Genomic DNA, 21,252 nt, shown 5'->3' on the forward strand with positions numbered 1-21,252 from the left:
AGTTTTGAGTGATGGGATGAGCATTTCCCCGGGAGGAAGAAGCTTTCACGTTTTGGGAGTGAAGGGGTGGTGATTGTCCTGTAAAATGCTTTCACCTGGTTTTAGAAGGATGAGTTTTTGAGTGAATGGGATGAGTACTTGTCCTGTAAAATGGGGGACACCAGTGGTTCGAGGAGAGTTTTTCATTCCTTTCGGAGAGTGGAATCTCTTTGGTTTTCGAAGGTTTAAAATTCAAGAAAGTTATTTGCACCCACTGGCTAAAAGCAGTTCAGTTGAATGACTAGTCTTGAGGTTTAACCAAGACTGATTTGGATCAAAAATTCTTGGAGAGGCGGGAGGCTCCCATCCCCCTCCCCAGGCTGAAGGGTGGTAACATCCAGTGTAGGTTTTTTCTAACTCTCACTCTCCCCCCATCCCCAGGCTTCGAGGTGAGGTAAGGGAGAAGGTCCCCGGAAATGGTCTGGAGAAGAGGAGAGGATAGGGTCTCCAGGTTATGGGCCCCCGTCCAAGGCTTCACGGATTTCATCTGGAGATGAGGAGAAAGAAACCAGGGTAGGGCAGTGGAGGACCCTAGCCCTATCCCTTCTTTTCAAAATGGTTGACGAAGTCATCCAGGAGGGAGGAATTCTAGGAGGCCCTGAAACCTTGGAGACCTTGGGTCTCCTATCCAGATCCCCAGGCTTAGAACGGTTCCTATGAGGCCCTGAAACCTTGGAGGACCTTGGTTTCCTCCATCCCCCTCCCCAGGCTTCACGGTTCCTATGAGGCCCTGAAACCTTGGAGAGGAGGGCTTGGTCAGGAGAAAGGTTGGAGAAGGTATGAGCCCCCATAGCCCCAGGCTACCATCCAGTTCAGTGTGGGAAGTGTTGGATTCCTGATACAAGGTTGGTCCTTGGAGGGGAGTTGCAGTGAGGAGTGGGAACAGCATCCTAGTAAAGATGAAACCTTGTGAGTAGGGGGGACCCTGAGAGGGTGAGGTCAAAAGAGGAGAGGAGTGGAAAGAAGGAGGCAGAGAGGAATGGCCCTGAAGGGAGGTTAAAGCGCCCAGGACCAGGTGACCCTAACCCTCACTCTCCCATCAGGCTTGGTCAGCATGGAATTCCGATGAGTCCCTGGTAAGGGGGCGAGAGCACCATGACCCTAACCCTCACCTCCCACCCCCTGACCAGAAGCCCCAGGCTGAACGTGGGCGACAGAGAGCCACGAGTAGCAGTGTTATCTCTGGTGATCCCTCCCATCCCCAGGCTGAAGGAAGTAACACCAGGGACCCTGGAACCCTCACTCCTCCCATCAGGCTTGGTCTGGTTCCAGAGGAAACCCAGGAACTCCACAGCGGTGTCATCTGTATATTTTGTTAAAAACTTGTGGGCTGCGTCAGAGGCTTGACAATCGTTTGTGTACAGTATCGGTGACAAGTGGACGCAACCTTGAGAAAGGGCTCCGCAAGAATCTTATTGACTGTTCAGTACTGATATAGAGATGGTAGTGGCGGATGTTGAACACTAATCACACCCAAGTTTTCATGACAAGTTCCCCTTGTCTGGCTGCTGCTGTCACTCTGTTTTCAGTGGAGGGGATGAGTACTGTCCTGTAAAATGCCTTTCAAGTTTTCGGAGGATGAGGTTTGAGTGAATGGGATGAGTACTGACCAATTTTCACGTTTTAGAAGGATGAGTTTTGAGTTGGGATAGTAGTGTCCTGTAAAATGCTTTCAAGTTTTGTTGAGTTTTGTGTGAAGTGGGATGAGTCACTGTCCTGAATAAAATGCTTTCACTAGGTATTGCCTGTTAAAATAAATTGTTTCACCTTCTGAAATCAATTTCATCCCCCTTCTTAAGGTTTAATTCAAGAAAGTTATCTGCACACCCTGGCTAAATGTAGCTTATTCTCTGTCAAAAACCTTGGAGAGGCTTGGTCTAACCCTCCCCCTGTCTCACCCTCTCATCCCCAGGCTGCACGGTTCCTATGAGGCCCTGAAGGACAGCACCATGACCCTAACCCTCACCCTGTCTCCCCTCACATCCCCCAGGCTTCACGGTTCCTATGAGGCCCTGAAGGGCTCACCCTCACTCTCCCATCCCCCTCCCCAGCACCACGACCCTAACCCTCACTCTCCCATCCCCCTCCTCCCCCAGGCTTCACGGTTCCTAAGGCCCTGAACATCCCCCTCCTCCCCAGGCTGAAGGGCACAGCACCCGACCCTAACCCTCCCTCTCCCATCCCCCCCTCCCCAGGCTGAACACTACGACCCTAACCCTCACTCTCCCATCCCCCCCCTCCCCAGGCTAACACCACGACCCTAACCCTCACTCTCCCATCCCCCCCCTCCCCAGGCTAACACTACAGACCCTAACCCTCACTCTCCCATCCCCCCCTCCCCAGGCTGAAGGGCACAGCACCACGACCCTAACCCTCACTCTCCCATCCCCCCTCCCCCAGGCTAACACCACGACCCTAACCCTCACCCTCCCATCAGGCTTGGTCTGGGTGGAGGCTAACAGCGGTGTCATCTGTATATTTTGTTAAAAACACTCAGAGGCTTGACAATCGTTTGTGTACAGTATCGGTCCCATACGCAACCTTGAGGGGCTCCCCAACTGTTCTAGATATAGAGACGGAGTTGAACTTCAACCCAAATTCACCAGTTTATCCCATCCCCCATTCCCCAGTTTGTGTGCTAACACTACTGAACCCTAACAGTCAATGAATACAATTTTCACTAGGCTCCCATGCCTGTTCCCCAGGCTAACATATCATCAACACCCCCTGACCCTCACTCTGTCTCCCCATGACCCTCTCCCCCCAGGCTCAACACTACCTCTAACCCTCACCCTGTCTCACCCTCCCATCCCCCAGGCTCCGGTCCAGGCTAACACTACGACCCTAACCCTCACTCTATCATCCCCCCCCCTCCCCAGGCTAACACCACGACCCTAACCCTCACCCTGTCTCACCCTCCATCCCCCCCTCCCCAGGCTAACACTACGACCCTAACCCTCACTCTCCCATCCCCCCTCCCCAGGCTAACACTACGACCCTAACCCTCACTCTATCATCCCCCCTCCCCAGGCTAACACTACGACCCTAACCCTCACTCTCCCATCCCCCTCCCCAGGCTAACACTACGACCCTAACCCTCACTCTCCCATCCCCCTCCCCAGGCTAACACTACGACCCTAACCCTCGCTCTCCCATCCCCCCTCCCCAGGCTTCACGGTTCTCCCAGGCCCTGAAGGCTAACACCACGACCCTAACCCTCACTCTCCCATCCCCCTCCTCCCCAGGCTAACACCGCGACCCTAACCCTCACTCTCCCATCCCCCCTCCCCAGGCTTCACGGTTCCTACGAGGCCCTGAAGGGCGGTAACACCACGGAGGCCATGGAAGACTTCACCGGGGGCGTGACAGAGTTCTATGAGATGAAGGAGGCGCCCAAGGAGCTGTACAAGATCATGAAGAAGGCCCTGGAGAGAGGCTCTATGATGGGCTGCTCTATCGACGTGAGTCTCTGACCTTAGACGCGTGACCCCTGACCTCATGAACCCGTAATGGAAGAGTCTCACGTAAATACAGCAGCCCGTCAGGGAGCCTCGCTCTTTAGTTACGGTTCAGAACAGACAAAAGTAGCCATTTCAGTAAATAAAAAAGCTGTATGGCCTGTCTGTGGAGGTCTTGCCCGCAATTAGTGCCGCCACCCTCAGTGCCGTGCCGGTGTGGGTACAAATCCACACAGGTACCGTGTCGGTGGGGGTACAAATCCACACAGGTACCGTGTCGGTGGGGGTACAAATCCACACAGATACCGTGTCGGTGGGGGTACAAATCCACACATATCTTCTTCTGTCTTTCCTGCTTCCTCTACTCATTGTCCTGTCCATTAATGTATGTAGAATTACAAGAGGATTGGAAACACCCCCCCCCCCCCCCCCCCCATTTGAATGTACTGAGTGTTGGAACTCGTCGATGATCACGTGCAATTTCAAAACTGTCCCCTTCCATTGGTTTAATCAACTGTATCCAATCAGTGCTGTTCCTCATGTCGCCGTTGACGATCCGGAATTGTGATCCTGTCTTGTTGTTCATTCCATTCTCCAGTCCCTGGTTCCTGCTCGTTTTGAGACGCGCACTGTGTCTGGCCTTGTGAAGGGCCACGCCTACTCTGTGACTGCCGTCGAGGAGGTGAGATACAACTATAGAAACATATAGATTCACTTTACGCCAATTATCGTGAGTTATTGGATGACATTATTAGATAGACCATGAAATACACTACATTATTAGATAGGTAGGTAGGTAGATAGATAGATAGACTATGAGATACACTACATTACTAGATAGATAGACCATGAGATACACTACATTACTAGATAGATAGACCATGAGATACAGAGCTGTGATTAGATGACTAGGCCTTTTGGAAGCTGACTGACTGGGCCAGTGGTTGTTGCCATTGTTACATGGACCGGGGTGTGTGTTTCTCCTCTGTGTAAGCAGTCCCAGCACAAAGCGTCGAAGGTGCGTCTGGTGCGCCTCAGGAACCCCTGGGGTCAGGTGGAGTGGAACGGGCCCTGGAGTGATAAGTAAGACAAACCTGATTGGTTGGTTGGACTGATTGGCTGATTGGTTGGACTGGTTGGTTGGACTGATTGGTTGGACTGATTGGTTGGACTGATTGGCTGATTGGTTGGGTGATTGATTGGTTGACTGATTGGTTGGTTGACTGATTGGTTGGTTGACTGATTGGTTGGGTGATTGGTTGATTGATTAACTGATTGGTTTAACTGGCACCAGTGATAGACACAGGTTGTGTTCCGATGTCCATGCTAACATTCCCAATACATTGCCTCATCCTTCTAAGTACCTAGTCAGCCAATCAGGCAACCAATCAGCCAGCCAATCAGTCTAGAGTAGGTATTGGAATGTAATTTATACAATTCTGCAATTCTACAATTATTGTGCATGTGTAGGATCTTAATTTGACCAGTTTCGTCGCAGGAGTAAAATAATCCTGCAGCAGGAGGATTTACACTGAACAAAAATATAAAACGCAACGAAGTGTTGGTCCCATGTTTCATGAGCTGAAATAAAAAGATCCCAGAAATGTTCCATACACACCAAAAGCTTATTAATCTCAATTTTTGGGCACAAATTTCTTTACATCCCTTTTAGTGAGCATTTCTCCTGACAGGTGTGGCATATCAAGAAGCTGATTAAACAGCTCGATCATTACACAGGTGCACCTTGTGCCGGGGACAATAAAAGGCCACTCTAAAATGTGCAGTTTTGTCAACACAACACCATGTCTCAAATTTTGAGGGAGCGTGCAATTGGCATGTTGACTGTAGGAATGACTCTACCATAAGCCGCTTCCAACATCGTTTTAGAAAATTTGGCCTCACAAACGCAGATCACGTTTAACCACGCCAGCTCAGGACCTCCACATCCGGCTTCTTCACTTGTGTTTGCACAAACTGTCAGAAACCGTATCAGGGAAGCTCATCTGAGTGCTCGTCATCCTCACCCGACTTCAGGGGGCAAATCCTTCGATGGCCACTGGCATGCTTGAGAAGTGTGCTCTTCACGGAGCAATCGCGGTTTCAACTGTACCGGGCAGATGGCAGACCGCATGTGGCATTGTGTGGGTAAGCGGTTTGCTGATGTCAACGTTGTGAGCAGAGTGGGTGGGTGAGGTTATGGTGAATGATGAATGATAGAGTATTTATGCTCTCACACATACACGATAAAATTAGAACTATAGGATGAATTATAGAGTATTTATGCTGTAACGGCTGTCGTGGGTGGAAGAAGGTGAGGACCAAGGTGCAGCGTGGTTACTTGTTCATAATATTTTAATAGAACTCTGAAAAATACAAAAACCAACAATGTGAACAAACGAAACCGAAACAGTTCTGTCTGGCACAGATACCAAACAGAAAACAACTACCCACAAATAATAGTGGGAACACAGGCTACCTAAGTATGTTTCTCAATCAGAGACAACGATTGCCAGCTGCCTCTGATTGGGACCTATACCAGGCCAAAACCAGAAATACAAAACATAGAACAAAAACATAGAATGCCCACCTCAACTCACGCCCTGGCCAAACTAAAATAGACATAAAAAAGGAACTAAGGTCAGGACGTGGCACTCATGTTGAGCATGTCTCTCTCTCTATCACTCTCGCTCTATCACTCTCTCTCTATCACTCTCTCTCTATCACTCTCTCTCTCTCTCTATCACTCTCTCTCTCTCTCTCGCTCTCTCTCTCTCTCTCGCTCTCGCTCTCTCTCTATCACTCGCTCTCTCTCTATCACTCTCGCTCTCTCTCGCTCTCTCTCGCTCTCTCTCGCTCTCTCTCGCTCTCTCTCGCTCTCCCTCTCGCTCTCCCTCTCTCTCTCGCTCTCTCTCTCGCTCTCTTTCTCTCTCGCTCTAAGGTCAGGATGTGACATATGCTCTCACAATAGTCCCTAATTTGAAAGTAGTAATGTTGCTAAATTAAATAATGCTTTATCAGGTGCACATTTTTAAAAATATGTCTGTTTGTAAGAAGGGAATCCCAAAGTATTGTTACGCCCATCGTCGGAATGAGAAAAAAAAAAACAAGTTCCCACAAACTCAGGTGGAAAACAGGCTGCCTAAGTATGATTCCCAATCAGAGACAACGATAGACAGCGGCCAACAAAGAAATAGAAAAACTACAACGCCCACCCCAAATCACACCCTGACCTAACCAAACAGAGAAATAAAAAGTCTCTCTAAGGTCAGGGCGTGGACAAGTATTCAGATTACAGTACTCGTTTTGAGTAATCCAAAGGACTACATTACTGATAAAGAGACCTGCAGAGTTTCTGTGAATTTATGTCAATCTTAAGGCTCCTTTTGAATTTCCTGCAGCCCAGGAAAAATCTCTGCGACAACTGAGTGATCAAATAAAGATCCTACAGCTGTATATTCCCATGTCAGGGAAGGTCCATGTATCATACTATTGAGTTTGTCTGTTGTTGTTGATGTTGTTGCCTCCCCATCCACAGCTCTAAGGAGTGGGTGTCTCTGTCTAAGGGAGAGAAGGACCAGCTCCAGCATCAGAGTGCTGAGGACGGGGAGTTCTGGTGAGTCTGTTCCTCTCTTCAACAATGTCCTTCTAGTTTGCTTCTTGAAAATGTACACTTGTTGTTTTCTCTACCCACGTTTCGTGTCCTCTCGTCTGTCTCGACTGGAAAAGGAAGACCCACACTCACTGAAATTGTCTTTCAGTTTTAAAGCTCTTCTGCTGCTGAAGAACAGCTAAATGTAGAGACTGTTTCAGTCTTCCTTTTCCAGTGTAACAAAATATGTTTGATTACAAATGATTGAGTAGAGCATGCCAATTCTTGACTCGCCCTCTCCTCTGTCTCCTACTCCTCTGTCTCCCTCTCCTCTGTCTCCCTCTCCCCTGTCTCCCACTCCCCTGTCTCCCTCTCCTCTGTCTCCCTCTCCTTTGTCTCCCACTTCTCTTTCTCCGTCTCCCACTCCTCTGTCCCCCACTCCTCTGTCTCCATCTCCCTCTCCTCTGTCTCCCTCTCCTCTGTCAATCAGTCTTCTGAAAATATGTGTTTTGGCTTTACACCCCCTTCTATATTGTTGATACCTGTCTATCAGAACACAGAGGTATTTAATGGTATTTGGTATTTGATTAGGATCCCAATTAGCTGTTGCGAAAGCAGCAGCTACTCTTTCTGGGGTCAACACAAAACATGAAACATAATACAGAATGACATAATACAGAACATCAATAGACAAGGACAGCTCAAGGACAGAACTCCAACAAAATCCTGGTAGAATCAGGAATTCCCCAGGGCAGCTGTCTAAGGCCCTTACTTTTTAAAATCTTTACTAACGAGTAAAGCCAGTGTATCTATGTATGCCGATTACTCAACATGATACACGTTAGCTACTACAGCGACTGAAATGACTGCAACACTTAACAAATAGCTGCAGTTAGTTTCAGAAAGGAACAAGTTAGTCCGAAATATTTCAAAAACTAAAAGCATTGTATTTGGTACAAATAATTCACAAAACCCTAAACCTCAACTAAATCTTGTAATAAATAATGTGGATATTGAGCAAGTTGAGATGACTAAACTGCTTTAGATAACCCTGGATTGTAAACTGTCATGGTCAAAACATATTGATACAACAGTAGCTAAGATGGAGAGAGGTCTGTCCATAATAAAGCGCTGCTCTGCCTTCTTAACAACACTATCAACAAGGCAGGTCCTACAGGCCCTAGTTTCTACCTTCTTAACAACACTATCAACAAGGCAGGTCCTACAGGCCATAGTTTTGTCACACCTGCACTACTGTTCAGTCTTGGCTCAGAACAGGGCAGCACGGCTGGCCCTTAATTGTACACAGAGAGCATAATAATAAGCATGCAAATCTCTCCTGGCTCAAAGTGGAGGAGAGATTGACTTCATCACTACTTGTATTTATGAGACATTTCAGACATATATATATATATATATATTTGCAAAAATGTCTAATAAAAAGTGTTGTATGTATGTAGTGTTTGTATATCTATCCATCTATGTCTTTAATCAGTATAAAGGAGGAAATGTTGCTTACTTGTTGAGCGAAATCAAAGCTGTAATGCATCCTGATGTCTTTGCTTGCTGGTTCAGTAGGGGCCCCAGAGACAACTGCAGGTCTTGGCAGGTGGTCTTGCAGTCAGCAACCATCTTCTGGTAAACAGACCGCTCACTCTGAACAAGCAGGAGATGCTTCCCTTGCGTCTTTAGCTTGGCTGATTTAACAGCTTCTGGCAGATTGTCAGATCTGAATACCTGATAGTTGTTCCTCTGGCACTGCCAGCACAGGTCTGTCCCGGGCTTAGTGTTTGAGAGGTGAGGCAGCAATTTTCTCCACAGATTCCTGAAGGAAGACAGCCCGTCTCCCTCTTCTCTGTCTCCCCCTCTCTCTCCCTCTTTCTCTCCTCTCTCTACTCTCTCCCTTTCTCTCCTCTGTCTCCCTCTTCTCTCACCCACTTTCTCTCCGCTGTCTCCCTAACCCTCTCCTCTGTCTCCCCTTCCTCTGTCTCCCCAGGATGTCCTTTGAGGACTTCAAGAAGAACTACACCAAGATTGAGATCTGCAACCTGACCCCTGATGCCCTGGAGGACGATAAGATCCACAAGTGGACGGTGTCTGTGAACGAGGGTCGTTGGGTCAGAGGCTGCTCTGCCGGGGGCTGCAGGAACTACCCAGGTAGGAGATGACCCCTAACCTCTAAACTCTAACCCTGTATTATATGAACCCTCATCTGTAATTTGTTATTATTTTAGTTGAATTCAGACTTGGGTCGTAATTACAGTAATTGTTTTATTTTAAAACCTTTAGCTGTGGTTGATTGAGCTTGCCTGATGCAATGGAACCAATTGAATAGACTTACAATTGCACTTCCCTTCCACCTGGCGCTCCGGGTCAGGCTCAATCAAATGTTATTTTAACCCAGGACTTGTTGCGTCGTGTATAGGATTGTCCTCATATGGGGCACCATTACGTAGTAGTCAAAAATTATATTTCCACACTTTGAAGTTAGAATAATACTGTGAAATTGTGAAAATTATAATAATGAGTTTTTAGTATAAAAGCTGTTTGAAAAGATTGCATGAAATTTCAGCTGTTTTGGTAAGATGGAGTTTTGGCCTGCCTGGTGACATCACCAGGCTGTAAATGAGGTAATAGACCAATAACAAAGAGTTCCAAACCTCTCTGCCAATAACAGCTAGTTTTCAGTTTTCCCCTCCCCACTCAGACCACTCCTAGACATTCCTAGAACATGTTTTGCTTGAGAAATTGCTCTTTGCTAAGAAAATATTTTAGTTTATTTTTGACCATTTTAATTGAAAACAATCATAGTAAGGTACTTAATTGTTAACCAAAAAAAATGTTTTATATTAAGATAAAATCAGTAGCATTGGACTTTTAAGTGATGTGGTGTGTTTGGTTCTGGACCTATGCATAGTGTTGTGGTGTGTTTTGGTTCTGGACCTATGCATAGTAATGTGTTGTGTTTGGTTCTGAACCCGCTCCCGACCTGCAGATACTTTCTGGACCAACCCTCAGTTCCGCCTGCGTCTCTTGGAGGAGGATGATGACTCAGAGGACAACGAGGTGGCGTGTTCCTTCGTGGTCTCTCTGATGCAGAAGAACAGACGGAAAGAGAGGAAGTTGGGAGCCAATCTCTTCACCATCGGATTTGCCATCTACGAGGTGTCCCTGTCTGCCCTCCCCACAAAAAAAAAAAAAAAAAAAAAAAAAAAAAAAAAAAAAATCCACTTCTAAAGACTCTAAGATAACTTTTATTATTCTTTAAAGGGGAAATCTGCAGATCAGAACAACAACAAAGCACATAGTTAGTTTAAAAAGTCAAAAAATGGATATACAAATCACAGATTTCCCCTTTTTTTGTGTAAACACAACTCTTCTCTCTGTCTGTCTGCAGGTGCCGAAGGAGGTAAGGAGATGTGGGATTGTTGAGGTTTTATCACCGCCATATTTATTTATAAATGTGTTACTATGAAAGTTTGTTTGATTAATAGTCTAACAACAATAACTAATTCAACACTTTTGTTTTCGCACTTTTCATTCACAGTCTTTCTTCTTCTCCTGCCTCCTCCGTCTGTGTGTTTCTGACCAGATGCACGGAAACAAGCAGCACATGCAGAAGGACTTCTTCCTGTTCAATTCATCCAAGGCTCGCTGCAAGTCCTACATCAACCTGAGGGAGGTGACCCAGCGCTTCCGTCTGAGCCCCGGGGAGTATGTGATCATCCCGTCCACCTACGAGCCGCACCAGGAGGGAGAGTTCATCCTCAGAGTCTTCTCCGAAAAGAGGAACACCTCAGAGTGAGTGAGAGAGAGAGAGCGGGGTGGTGGTGGAGCGCAAAGGGAATATGGGAATATACCTAGTCCCCCGGGGAAAAGCAATGCAAGGCCATAGTGAAGTGTCGAAGAGGTTTTATTAGCAGTATGTCCGGGATTTAAACAAACGCAGATAAACGGCCTGTGCACTGCGATAGACTTTTTAAAAGGCCATTCCCCCCCCAGACGTTTTGCCTGCGATCATGTTGCAGATGTCGTTGTTTAAAGATTAAATCACCTTTTAAAAAGTAAATCGCAGCTCACAGGTTGTTTATCTGCGTTTGTTTGAATCCCGGGTTATGTTTTCCTAGGCCACTGGTTAACTATATATATCAATAGATCTGCAAATACATGTATCCATTCTATATACTTAACTGCTATCTTGGTAATAGTATGAGATGGGAAATTAGTATTTGTTATCGCCAGCTTCTCTGGCGTTTCCCAGTTACAGTATCTGGCCCTATGTCACAGTATCAGGCCCTATGTCACAGTATCTGGCCCTATGTTACAGTATCTGGCTCTGGCCCTATGTCACAGTATCTGGCCCTATGTCACAGTATCTGGCCCTATGTTAAAGATGGGCTAACCAATGTGGGTGGGTGTGTGTTGGGTTATTGTCAGGTTAGAGCGGCCCCTTTGGGGAGAGGGGGGTACTGGGGTTATAGTGGTGGGGTCAGACCGCTAAAGGACAAACTATTTTAACTGCGATTTGATTTGTAGAGCTGGAAGGAATCAGCCACAGTTTGAAGCTGTTATGGAATCCTTTTTAGGACAAGCGACTTCAGATTTGGCCATGCTCGGGTAAACATTTTCTTTCAGTATTAAAATAAGCCTCCTGCTCTGACTCCAAGCATCACAAAACAATTTCCACCCTAGACGACAAGAGCTCTTAGCTCTGATGGAAGAGGGGGACCTAAAGGAAGAAGTTGCAAAGAGATACAGTATGACAGTCAGAACAACACACCGACTTGATTATGGGCCGGTTTCCTGGACATAGATGAAGCAAAATGTTTTTTAGTCTGTGTCTGGAAACCGCCCCTAACAGTTTTGACATAACAAAGCCTGGCTTTTATTTAATCTCAGTGGGAGTCACTGTTTTCATCCATGTGTTTTAAAGAAACATGGACAGAGTATGTGTCAGATTTTAGGTTATATAATCAAGTTGTAGACCAGGTCTGGACCCAACGCTCCTACAGAGTAGACCAGGTCTGGCCCCAATGCTCCTACAGAGTAGACAGGTCTGGACCCAACGCTCCTATAGAGTAGACCAGGTCTGGACCCAACGCTCCTATAGAGTAGACCAGGTCTGGACCCAACGCTCCTATAGAGTAGACCAGGTCTGGACCCAACGCTCCTATAGAGTAGACCAGGTCTGGACCCAACGCTCCTATAGAGTAGACCAGGTCTGGACCCAACGCTCCCACAGAGTAGACCAGGTCTGGACCCAACGCTCCTACAGAGTAGACCAGGTCTGGCCCCAATGCTCCTACAGAGTAGACCAGGTCTGGACCCAACGCTATTACGGAGTAGACCAGGTCTGGAATCAACGCTCCTACCGATTAGACCTGGTCTGGACCCAACGCTCCTACCGATTAGACCTGGTCTGGACCCAACGCTCCTACAGAGTAGACCTGGTCTGGACCCAACGCTCCTACAGAGTAGACCTGGTCTGGACCCAACGCTCCTACAGAGTAGACCTGGTCTGGACCCAACGCTCCTACAGAGTAGACCAGGTCTGGACCCAACGCTCCTACAGAGTAGACAGGTCTGGACCCAACGCTCCTACAGAGTAGACCAGGTCTGGACCCAACGCTCCTACAGAGTAGACAGGTCTGGACCCAACGCTCCTACAGAGTAGACAGGTCTGGACCCAACGCTCCTACAGAGTAGACAAGGTCTGGCCCCAACGCTCCTGCAGAGTAGACCAGGTCTGGACCCAACGCTCCTGCAGAGTAGACCAGGTCTGGAGCCAACGCTCCTACAGAGTAGATCAGGTCTGGACCCAACGCTCCTACAGAGTAGACCAGGTCTGGAGCCAACGCTCCTACAGAGTAGACCAGGTCTGGAGCCAACGCTCCTGCAGAGTAGACCAGGTCTGGAGCCAACGCTCCTGCAGAGTAGACCAGGTCTGGAGCCAACGCTCCTACAGAGTAGACCAGGTCTGGAGCCAACGCTCCTACAGAGTAGACCAGGTCTGGAGCCAACGCTCCTACAGAGTAGACCAGGTCTGGAGCCAACGCTCCTACAGAGTAGACCAGGTCTGGAGCCAACGCTCCTACAGAGTAGACCAGGTCTGGAGCCAACGCTCCTACAGAGTAGACCAGGTCTGGAGCCAACGCTCCTACAGAGTAGACCAGGTCTGGAGCCAACGCTCCTACAGAGTAGACCAGGTCTGGAGCCAACGCTCCTACAGAGTAGACCAGGTCTGGAGCCAACGCTCCTGCAGAGTAGACCAGGTCTGGAGCCAACGCTCCTGCAGAGTAGACCAGGTCTGGAGCCAACGCTCCTACAGAGTAGACCAGGTCTGGAGCCAACGCTCCTACAGAGTAGACCAGGTCTGGAGCCAACGCTCCTACAGAGTAGACCAGGTCTGGAGCCAACGCTCCTACAGAGTAGACCAGGTCTGGAGCCAACGCTCCTACAGAGTAGACCAGGTCTGGAGCCAACGCTCCTACAGAGTAGACCAGGTCTGGAGCCAACGCTCCTACAGAGTAGACCAGGTCTGGAGCCAACGCTCCTACAGAGTAGACCAGGTCTGGACCCAACGCTCCTACAGAGTAGACCAGGTCTGGAGCCAACGCTCCTACAGAGTAGACCAGGTCTGGAGCCAACGCTCCTACAGAGTAGACCAGGTCTGGACCCAACGCTCCTACAGAGTAGACCAGGTCTGGACCCAACGCTCCCACAGAGTAGACCAGGTCTGGACCCAACGTCTCCTACTGAGAAGACCAGGTCTGGACCCAACACTCCTACAGAATAGACCAGGTCTGGAGCCAACGCTCCTACAGAGTAGACATGACCAACAAACATGGACTGAACCTAAGAGGCCGAGACAAGGCAGACAATTGCCCACAAGAGTCCTTGGTCTTAAATATTGGCCTTCAGAAGAATATGGTCAATAAGACTTATATTAGAAGTTTATTAAAAGAAAACAAGTTCTCAAGAAGAAGAGGAAAAATAACAAAACACTGATAAAATAATAATATATATATATATATATATATATATATATATATAAAACACGTGGTAAATGTGACTAACATTTTGTTCACAGCTCGGTGCAAGGCGGTAAGAGTGTGTTGTACAATATTGTCATTCAACTCAATGCTATTGGGTATGGAACCATAATCCTTTAGAATGTACTGAGAGCATTATAGCTGCATATTATTGATGTTGCATAGTACAGTTAGGAACAATATTCAGAGATATAAAGACACGTAGGAATACCCATAGACAACTTGTAAATGTGATGAAATGTTTAGTCAGGATGTTGTCGCGTGTTTGGCTCTTTGTCAGGAAATGTGTGAGGCTTATGGTCCGATGAGATGTTTAAAGTCCTGCTCGTGTCACCATGGTGACTGCTGTTTGTTCGGTTTCTACTCAGGGAGATAGAGAACAGGATCGAGGCTGACCATACAGTGGTGAGTAAAGTTCTCTCGGTTTCTTTATTCTGTCAACGTCATGTATTCACCTGTCTCACCAGACCACAGTCCAACTTCCTGTTTCGGTCGGTCTTGTCCCGTCTCTATTGGCTCACCATCACCATCAGTGAGCCCTTGTCTTGGATCAGTGAGAGATGACAATAAGATGGTAGTTTGGATGTTTCGGCAGCCCTGAAACAGGCCTATAGTAAATGAAAAGGACAGTATTTATTTTTTGTGTTAACATTTTTACATCCGTATTCAGAAGTGATATTGGCTGATTGTGTTTACCTCTCTGTCTCTCTCTCCCCCTCCCCATCTCTCTGTCTCTCTCTTCCCCCTCCCATTATCTCTCTGTGTCTCTCTCCCCCTCCCCATCTCTCTGTGTCTCTCTCTCCCCCTCCCCATCTCTCTGTGTCTCTCTCTCTCCCCTCCCCATCTCTGTCTCTCTCTCTCCCCCCTCCCCATCTCTGTCTCTCTCTCTCCCCCCTCCCAATGTCTCTGTCTCTCTCTCTCCCCCCTCCCCATCTCTCTGTCTCTCTCTCCCTCCCCATCTCTCTGTGTCTCTCTCTCCCTCCCCATCCCTCTGTGTCTCTCTCTCCCTCCCCATCTCTCTGTCTCTCTCTCCCCCTCCCCATCTCTCTGTCTCTCTCTCCCCCTCCCCATCTCTCTGTGTCTCTCTCTCCCCCTCCCCATCTCTCTGTGTCTCTCTCTCCCCCTCCCCATCTCTCTGTGTCTCTCTCTCCCCCTCCCCATCTCTCTGTGTCTCTCTCTCCCCCTCCCCATCTCTCTGTCTCTCTCTCCCTCCCCATCTCTCTGTGTCTCTCTCTCCCTCCCCATCTCTCTGTGTCTCTCTCTCCCTCCCCATCTCTCTGTCTCTCTCTCCCTCCCCATCTCTCTGTCTCTCTCTCCCCCTCCCCATCTCTCTGTCTCTCTTCCCCCTCCCATTCTCTTTCTCCCCCCCCATCTCTTTCTCCCCTTCCCCCTCCCATTATCTATTTCTCCCCCTCTCATTATCTCTTTCTCCCCCTCCCATTCTCTTTCTCCCCCATCTCTTTATCTCTTTCCCCCCCCATCTCTTTCTCCCCATCTCCCCCTCCCATTATCTCTTTCTCCCACATCTCCCCCTCCCATTATCTCTTTCTCCCCCTCCCATTATCTCTTTCTCCCCCTCCCATTATCTCTTTCTCCCCGTCCCCCTCTCATTATCTCTTTCTCCCCCTCCCATTATCTCTTTCTCCCCCTCCCATTATCTCTTTCTCCCCCTCCCATTATCTCTTTCTCCCCGTCCCCCTCTCATTATCTCTTTCTCCCCTCCCATTATCTCTTTCTCCCCGTCCCCCTCTCATTATCTCTTTCTCCCCCTCCCATTCTCTTTCTCCCCCCATCTCTTTCTCCCCCTCCCATTATCTCTTTCTCCCACATCTCCCCCTCCCATTATCTCTTTCTCCCCCTCCCATTATCTCTTTCTCCCCGTCCCCCTCTCATTATCTCTTTCTCCCCCTCCCATTATCTCTTTCTCCCCCTCCCATTATCTCTTTCTCCCCCTCCCATTATCTCTTTCTCCCCCTCCCATTATCTCTTTCTCCCCGTCCCCCTCTCATTATCTCTTTCTCCCCCTCCCATTCTCTTTCTCCCCCATCTCTTTCTCCCCCTCCCATTATCTCTTTCTCCCACATCTCCCCTCCCATTATCTCTTTCTCCCACACATCTCCCCCTCCCATTATCTCTTTCTCCCACATCTCCCCCTCCCATTATCTCTTTCTCCCCCTCTCACCTTCCCCATATCTCTCTCTCTCCTCTGTGTCGTCTTCTCCTTCTCAGCCGGCCCCAGCCAATGCGGGGGAGGAGAGTGAGGAGGACCAGCAGTTCCGGAGCCTCTTTCAGCAGATAGCCGCGGATGTGAGTACGGTGAGTACAGGGAGGCCAGTGAGAGAGGCCAGTGAGAGAGGCCAGTGAGAGATGCCAGGGAGGCCAGTGAGCGCTTGGGGGAGTGTGAGTATAGTGCTGGGGTGGTTGGTCAACTAATATGCTCCCAATTTAGTGCCGGGATATACCTCCTGTATATCTGTCATGTTACTGTTGTTATCAGACCTCCTGTATATCTGTCATGTTACTGTATATCTGTCATGTTACTGTATTACACCTCCTGTATATCTGTCATGTGACTGTATCACACCTCCTGTATATATGTCATGTTACTGTATCACACCTCCTGTATATCTGTCATGTTACTGTTGTTATCAGACCTCCTGTATATCTGTCATGTTACTGTATTACACCTCCTGTATATCTGTCATGTTACTGTATCAGACCTCCTGTATATCTGTCATGTTACTGTATCAGACCTCCTGTATATCTGTCATGTTACTGTATCACACCTCCTGTATATCTGTCATGTTATTGTATTACAAATCCTGTATATCTGTCATGTTACTGTATTACACCTCCTGTATATCTGTCATGTTACTGTATTACACCTCCTGTATATCTGTCATGTTACTGTTGTTATCAGACCTCCTGTATATCTGTCATGTTACTGTATATCTGTCATGTTACTGTATTACACCTCCTGTATATCTGTCATGTTACTGTATCAGACCTCCTGTATATCTGTCATGTTACTGTATCACACCTCCTGTATATCTGTCATGTTATTGTATTACACCTCCTGTATATCTGTCATGTTACTGTATTACACCTCCTGTATATCTGTCATGTTACTGTATTACACCTCCTGTATATCTGTCATGTTACTGTATCAGACCTCCTGTATATCTGTCATGTTACTGTATTACACCTCCTGTATATCTGTCATGTTACTGTTGTTATCAGACCTCCTGTATATCTGTCATGTTACTGTATCAGACCTCCTGTATATCTGTCATGTTACTGTATCACACCTCCTGTATATCTGTCATGTTATTGTATTACACCTCCTGTATATCTGTCATGTTACTGTATTACACCTCCTGTATATCTGTCATGTTACTGTTGTTATCAGACCTCCTGTATATCTGTCATGTTACTGTATATCTGTCATGTTACTGTATTACACCTACATTTACATTTTACATTTAAGTCATTTAGCAGACGCTCTTATCCAGAGCGACTTACAAATTGGTGAATTCACCTTCTGACATCCAGTGGAACAGCCAATTTACAATAGTGCATCTAAATCATTAAGGGAGGGGGGGTGAGAAGGATTACTTATCCTATCCTAGGTATTCCTTGAAGAGGTGGGGTTTCAGGTGTCTCCGGAAGGTGGTGATTGACTCCGCTGTCCTGGCGTCGTGAGGGAGTTTGTTCCACCATTGGGGGGCCAGAACAGCGAACAGTTTTGACTGGGCTGAGCAGGAACTGTACTTCCTCAGTGGTAGGGAGGCGAGCAGGCCAGAGGTGGATGAACGCAGTGCCCTTGTTTGGGTGTAGGGCCTGATCAGAGCCTGGAGGTACTGCGGTGCCGTTCCCCTCACAGCTCCGTAGGCAAGCACCATGGTCTTGTAGCGGATGCGAGCTTCAACTGGAAGCCAGTGGAGAGAGCGGAGGAGCGGGGTGACGTGAGAGAACTTGGGAAGGTTGAACACCAGACGGGCTGCGGCGTTCTGGATGAGTTGTAGGGGTTTAATGGCACAGGCAGGGAGCCCAGCCAACAGCGAGTTGCAGTAATCCAGACGGGAGATGACAAGTGCCTGGATTAGGACCTGCGCCGCTTCCTGTGTGAGGCAGGGTCGTACTCTGCGGATGTTGTAGAGCATGAACCTACAGGAACGGGCCACCGCCATGATGTTGGTTGAGAACGACAGGGTGTTGTCCAGGATCACGCCAAGGTTCTTAGCGCTCTGGGAGGAGGACACAATGGAGTTGTCAACCGTGATGGCGAGATCATGGAACGGGCAGTCCTTCCCCGGGAGGAAGAGCAGCTCCGTCTTGCCGAGGTTCAGCTTGAGGTGGTGATCCGTCATCCACACTGATATGTCTGCCAGACATGCAGAGATGCGATTCGCCACCTGGTCATCAGAAGGGGAAAGGAGAAGATTAATTGTGTGTCGTCTGCATAGCAATGATAGGAGAGACCATGTGAGGTTATGACAGAGCCAAGTGACTTGGTGTATAGCGAGAATAGGAGAGGGCCTAGAACAGAGCCCTGGGGGACACCAGTGGTGAGAGCGCGTGGCGAGGAGACAGATCCTCGCCACGCCACCTGGTAGGAGCGACCTGTCAGGTAGGACGCAATCCAAGCGTGGGCCGCGCCGGGAGATGCCCAACTCGGAGAGGGTGGAGAGGAGGATCTGATGGTTCACAGTATCGAAGGCAGCCGATAGGTCTAGAAGGATGAGAGCAGAGGAGAGAGAGTTAGCTTTAGCAGTGCGGAGCACCTCCGTGATACAGAGAAGAGCAGTCTCAGTTGAATGACTAGTCTTGAAACCTGACTGATTTGGATCAAGAAGGTCATTCTGAGAGAGATAGCGGGAGAGCTGGCCAAGGACGGCACGTTCAAGAGTTTTGGAGAGAAAAGAAAGAAGGGATACTGGTCTGTAGTTGTTGACATCGGAGGGATCGAGTGTAGGTTTTTTCAGAAGGGGTGCAACTCTCGCTCTCTTGAAGACGGAAGGGACGTAGCCAGCGGTCAGGGATGAGTTGATGAGCGAGGTGAGTTAAGGGAGAAGGTCTCCGGAAATGGTCTGGAGAAGAGAGGAGGGGATAGGGTCAAGCGGGCAGGTTGTTGGGCGGCCGGCCGTCACAAGAAGCGAGATTTCATCTGGAGAGAGAGGGGAGAAAGAGGTCAGAGCACAGGGTAGGGCAGTGTGAGCAGAACCAGCGGTGTCGTTTGACTTAGCAAACGAGGATCGGATGTCGTCGACCTTCTTTTCAAAATGGTTGACGAAGTCATCTGCAGAGAGGGAGGAGGGGGGGGGGAGGAGGATTCAGGAGGGAGGAGAAGGTGGCAAAGAGCTTCCTAGGGTTAGAGGCAGATGCTTGGAATTTAGAGTGGTAGAAAGTGGCTTTAGCAGCAGAGACAGAGGAGGAAAATGTAGAGAGGAGGGAGTGAAAGGATGCCAGGTCCGCAGGGAGGCGAGTTTTCCTCCATTTCCGCTCGGCTGCCCGGAGCTCTGTTCTGTGAGCTCGCAATGAGTCGTCGAGCCACGGAGCGGGAGGGGAGGACCGAGCCGGCCTGGAGGATAGGGGACATAGAGAGTCAAAGGATGCAGAAAGGGAAGAGAGGAGGGTTGAGGAGGCAGAATCAGGAGATAGGTTGGAGAAGGTATGAGCAGAGGGAAGAGATGATAGGATGGAAGAGGAGAGAGTAGCGGGGGAGAGAGAGCGAAGGTTGGGACGGCACGATACCATCCGAGTAGGGGCAGTGTGGGAAGTGTTGGATGAGAGCGAGAGGGAAAAGGATACAAGGTAGTGGTCGGAGACTTGGAGGGGAGTTGCAATGAGGTTAGTGGAAGAACAGCATCTAGTAAAGATGAGGTCGAGCGTATTGCCTGCCTTGTGAGTAGGGGGGAAGGTGAGAGGGTGAGGTCAAAAGAGGAGAGGAGTGGAAAGAAGGAGGCAGAGAGGAATGAGTCAAAGGTAGACGTGGGGAGGTTAAAGTCGCCCAGGACTGTGAGAGGTGAGCCGTCCTCAGGAAAGGAGCTTATCAAGGCATCAAGCTCATTGATGAACTCTCCGAGGGAACCTGGAGGGCGATAAATGATAAGGATGTTAAGCTTGAAAGGGCTGGTAACTGTGACAGCATGGAATTCAAAGGAGGCGATAGACAGATGGGTAAGGGGAGAGAGAGAGAATGACCACTTGGGAGAGATGAGGATCCCGGTGCCACCACCCCGCTGGCCAGAAGCTCTCGGGGTGTGCGAGAACACGTGGGCGGACGAAGAGAGAGCAGTAGGAGTAGCAGTGTTATCTGTGGTGATCCATGTTTCCGTCAGTGCCAAGAAGTCGAGGGACTGGAGGGAGGCATAGGCTGAGATGAACTCTGCCTTGTTGGCCGCAGATCGGCAGTTCCAGAGGCTACCGGAGACCTGGAACTCCACGTGGGTCGTGCGCGCTGGGACCACCAGATTAGGGTGGCCGCGGCCACGCGGTGTGGAGCGTTTGTATGGTCTGTGCAGAGAGGAGAGAACAGGGATAGATAGACACATAGTTGACAGGCTACAGAAGAGGCTACGCTAATGCAAAGGAGATTGGAATGACAAGTGGACTACACGTCTCGAATGTTCAGAAAGTTAAGCTTACGTAGCAAGAATCTTATTGACTAAAATGATTGAAATGATACAGTACTGCTGGAGTAGGCTAGCTGGCAGTGGCTGCGTTGTTGACTTTGTAGGCTAGCTGGTAGTGGCTGCGATGTTGACACTACACTAATCAAGTCGTTCCGTCGAGTGCAATCCTTCTCACCCCCCCCCCCTTAAATGATTTAGATGCACTATTGTAAAGTGGCTGTTCCACTGATGTCAGAAGGTGAATTCACCAATTTGTAAGTCGCTCTGGATAAGAGCGTCTGCTAAATGACTTAAATGTAATGTAAATGAGTGTAATAGTTTCTACAGTGCTGCTATTCGGGGGCTGGCTGGCTAGCTAGCAGTGTTGATTGCGTTACGTTACGTTAAAAGAACGACAATAGCTGGCTAGCTAACCTAGAAAATCGCTCTAGGCTACACAATTGTCTTAGATACAAAGACGGCTATGTAGCTAGCTAGCT

General features: G+C 48.6%; 1 protein-coding gene across 4 annotated transcripts in view; it reads left to right on the forward strand.

Moving 5' to 3' along the window:
* Positions 1-21,252, forward strand: part of LOC135525438 (calpain-3-like) — a 48,526-nt gene that overhangs the window by 14,623 nt on the left and 12,651 nt on the right. The window contains exons 5-15 of one of the 4 annotated variants that reach the window (XM_064953067.1): positions 3,332-3,500; positions 4,096-4,178; positions 4,485-4,580; positions 7,033-7,110; positions 9,083-9,243; positions 10,082-10,251; positions 10,484-10,495; positions 10,679-10,887; positions 14,507-14,543; positions 16,368-16,472; positions 18,095-18,103. In XM_064953067.1, the coding sequence (XP_064809139.1) occupies positions 3,332-3,500; positions 4,096-4,178; positions 4,485-4,580; positions 7,033-7,110; positions 9,083-9,243; positions 10,082-10,251; positions 10,484-10,495; positions 10,679-10,887; positions 14,507-14,543; positions 16,368-16,472; positions 18,095-18,103 (1,129 nt within the window). Of the gene's footprint in view, positions 1-3,331; positions 3,501-4,095; positions 4,180-4,484; positions 4,581-7,032; positions 7,111-9,082; positions 9,244-10,081; positions 10,252-10,483; positions 10,496-10,678; positions 10,888-14,506; positions 14,544-16,367; positions 16,473-16,505; positions 16,539-18,094; positions 18,104-21,252 lie in introns of all 4 variants that reach the window. The other 3 variants (XM_064953065.1, XM_064953066.1, XM_064953068.1) reach the window with 3 other exon arrangements.

This window comes from Oncorhynchus masou, chromosome 32 (genome assembly GCF_036934945.1).
Source record: "Oncorhynchus masou masou isolate Uvic2021 chromosome 32, UVic_Omas_1.1, whole genome shotgun sequence".
Taxonomy (NCBI): domain Eukaryota; kingdom Metazoa; phylum Chordata; class Actinopteri; order Salmoniformes; family Salmonidae; genus Oncorhynchus; species Oncorhynchus masou.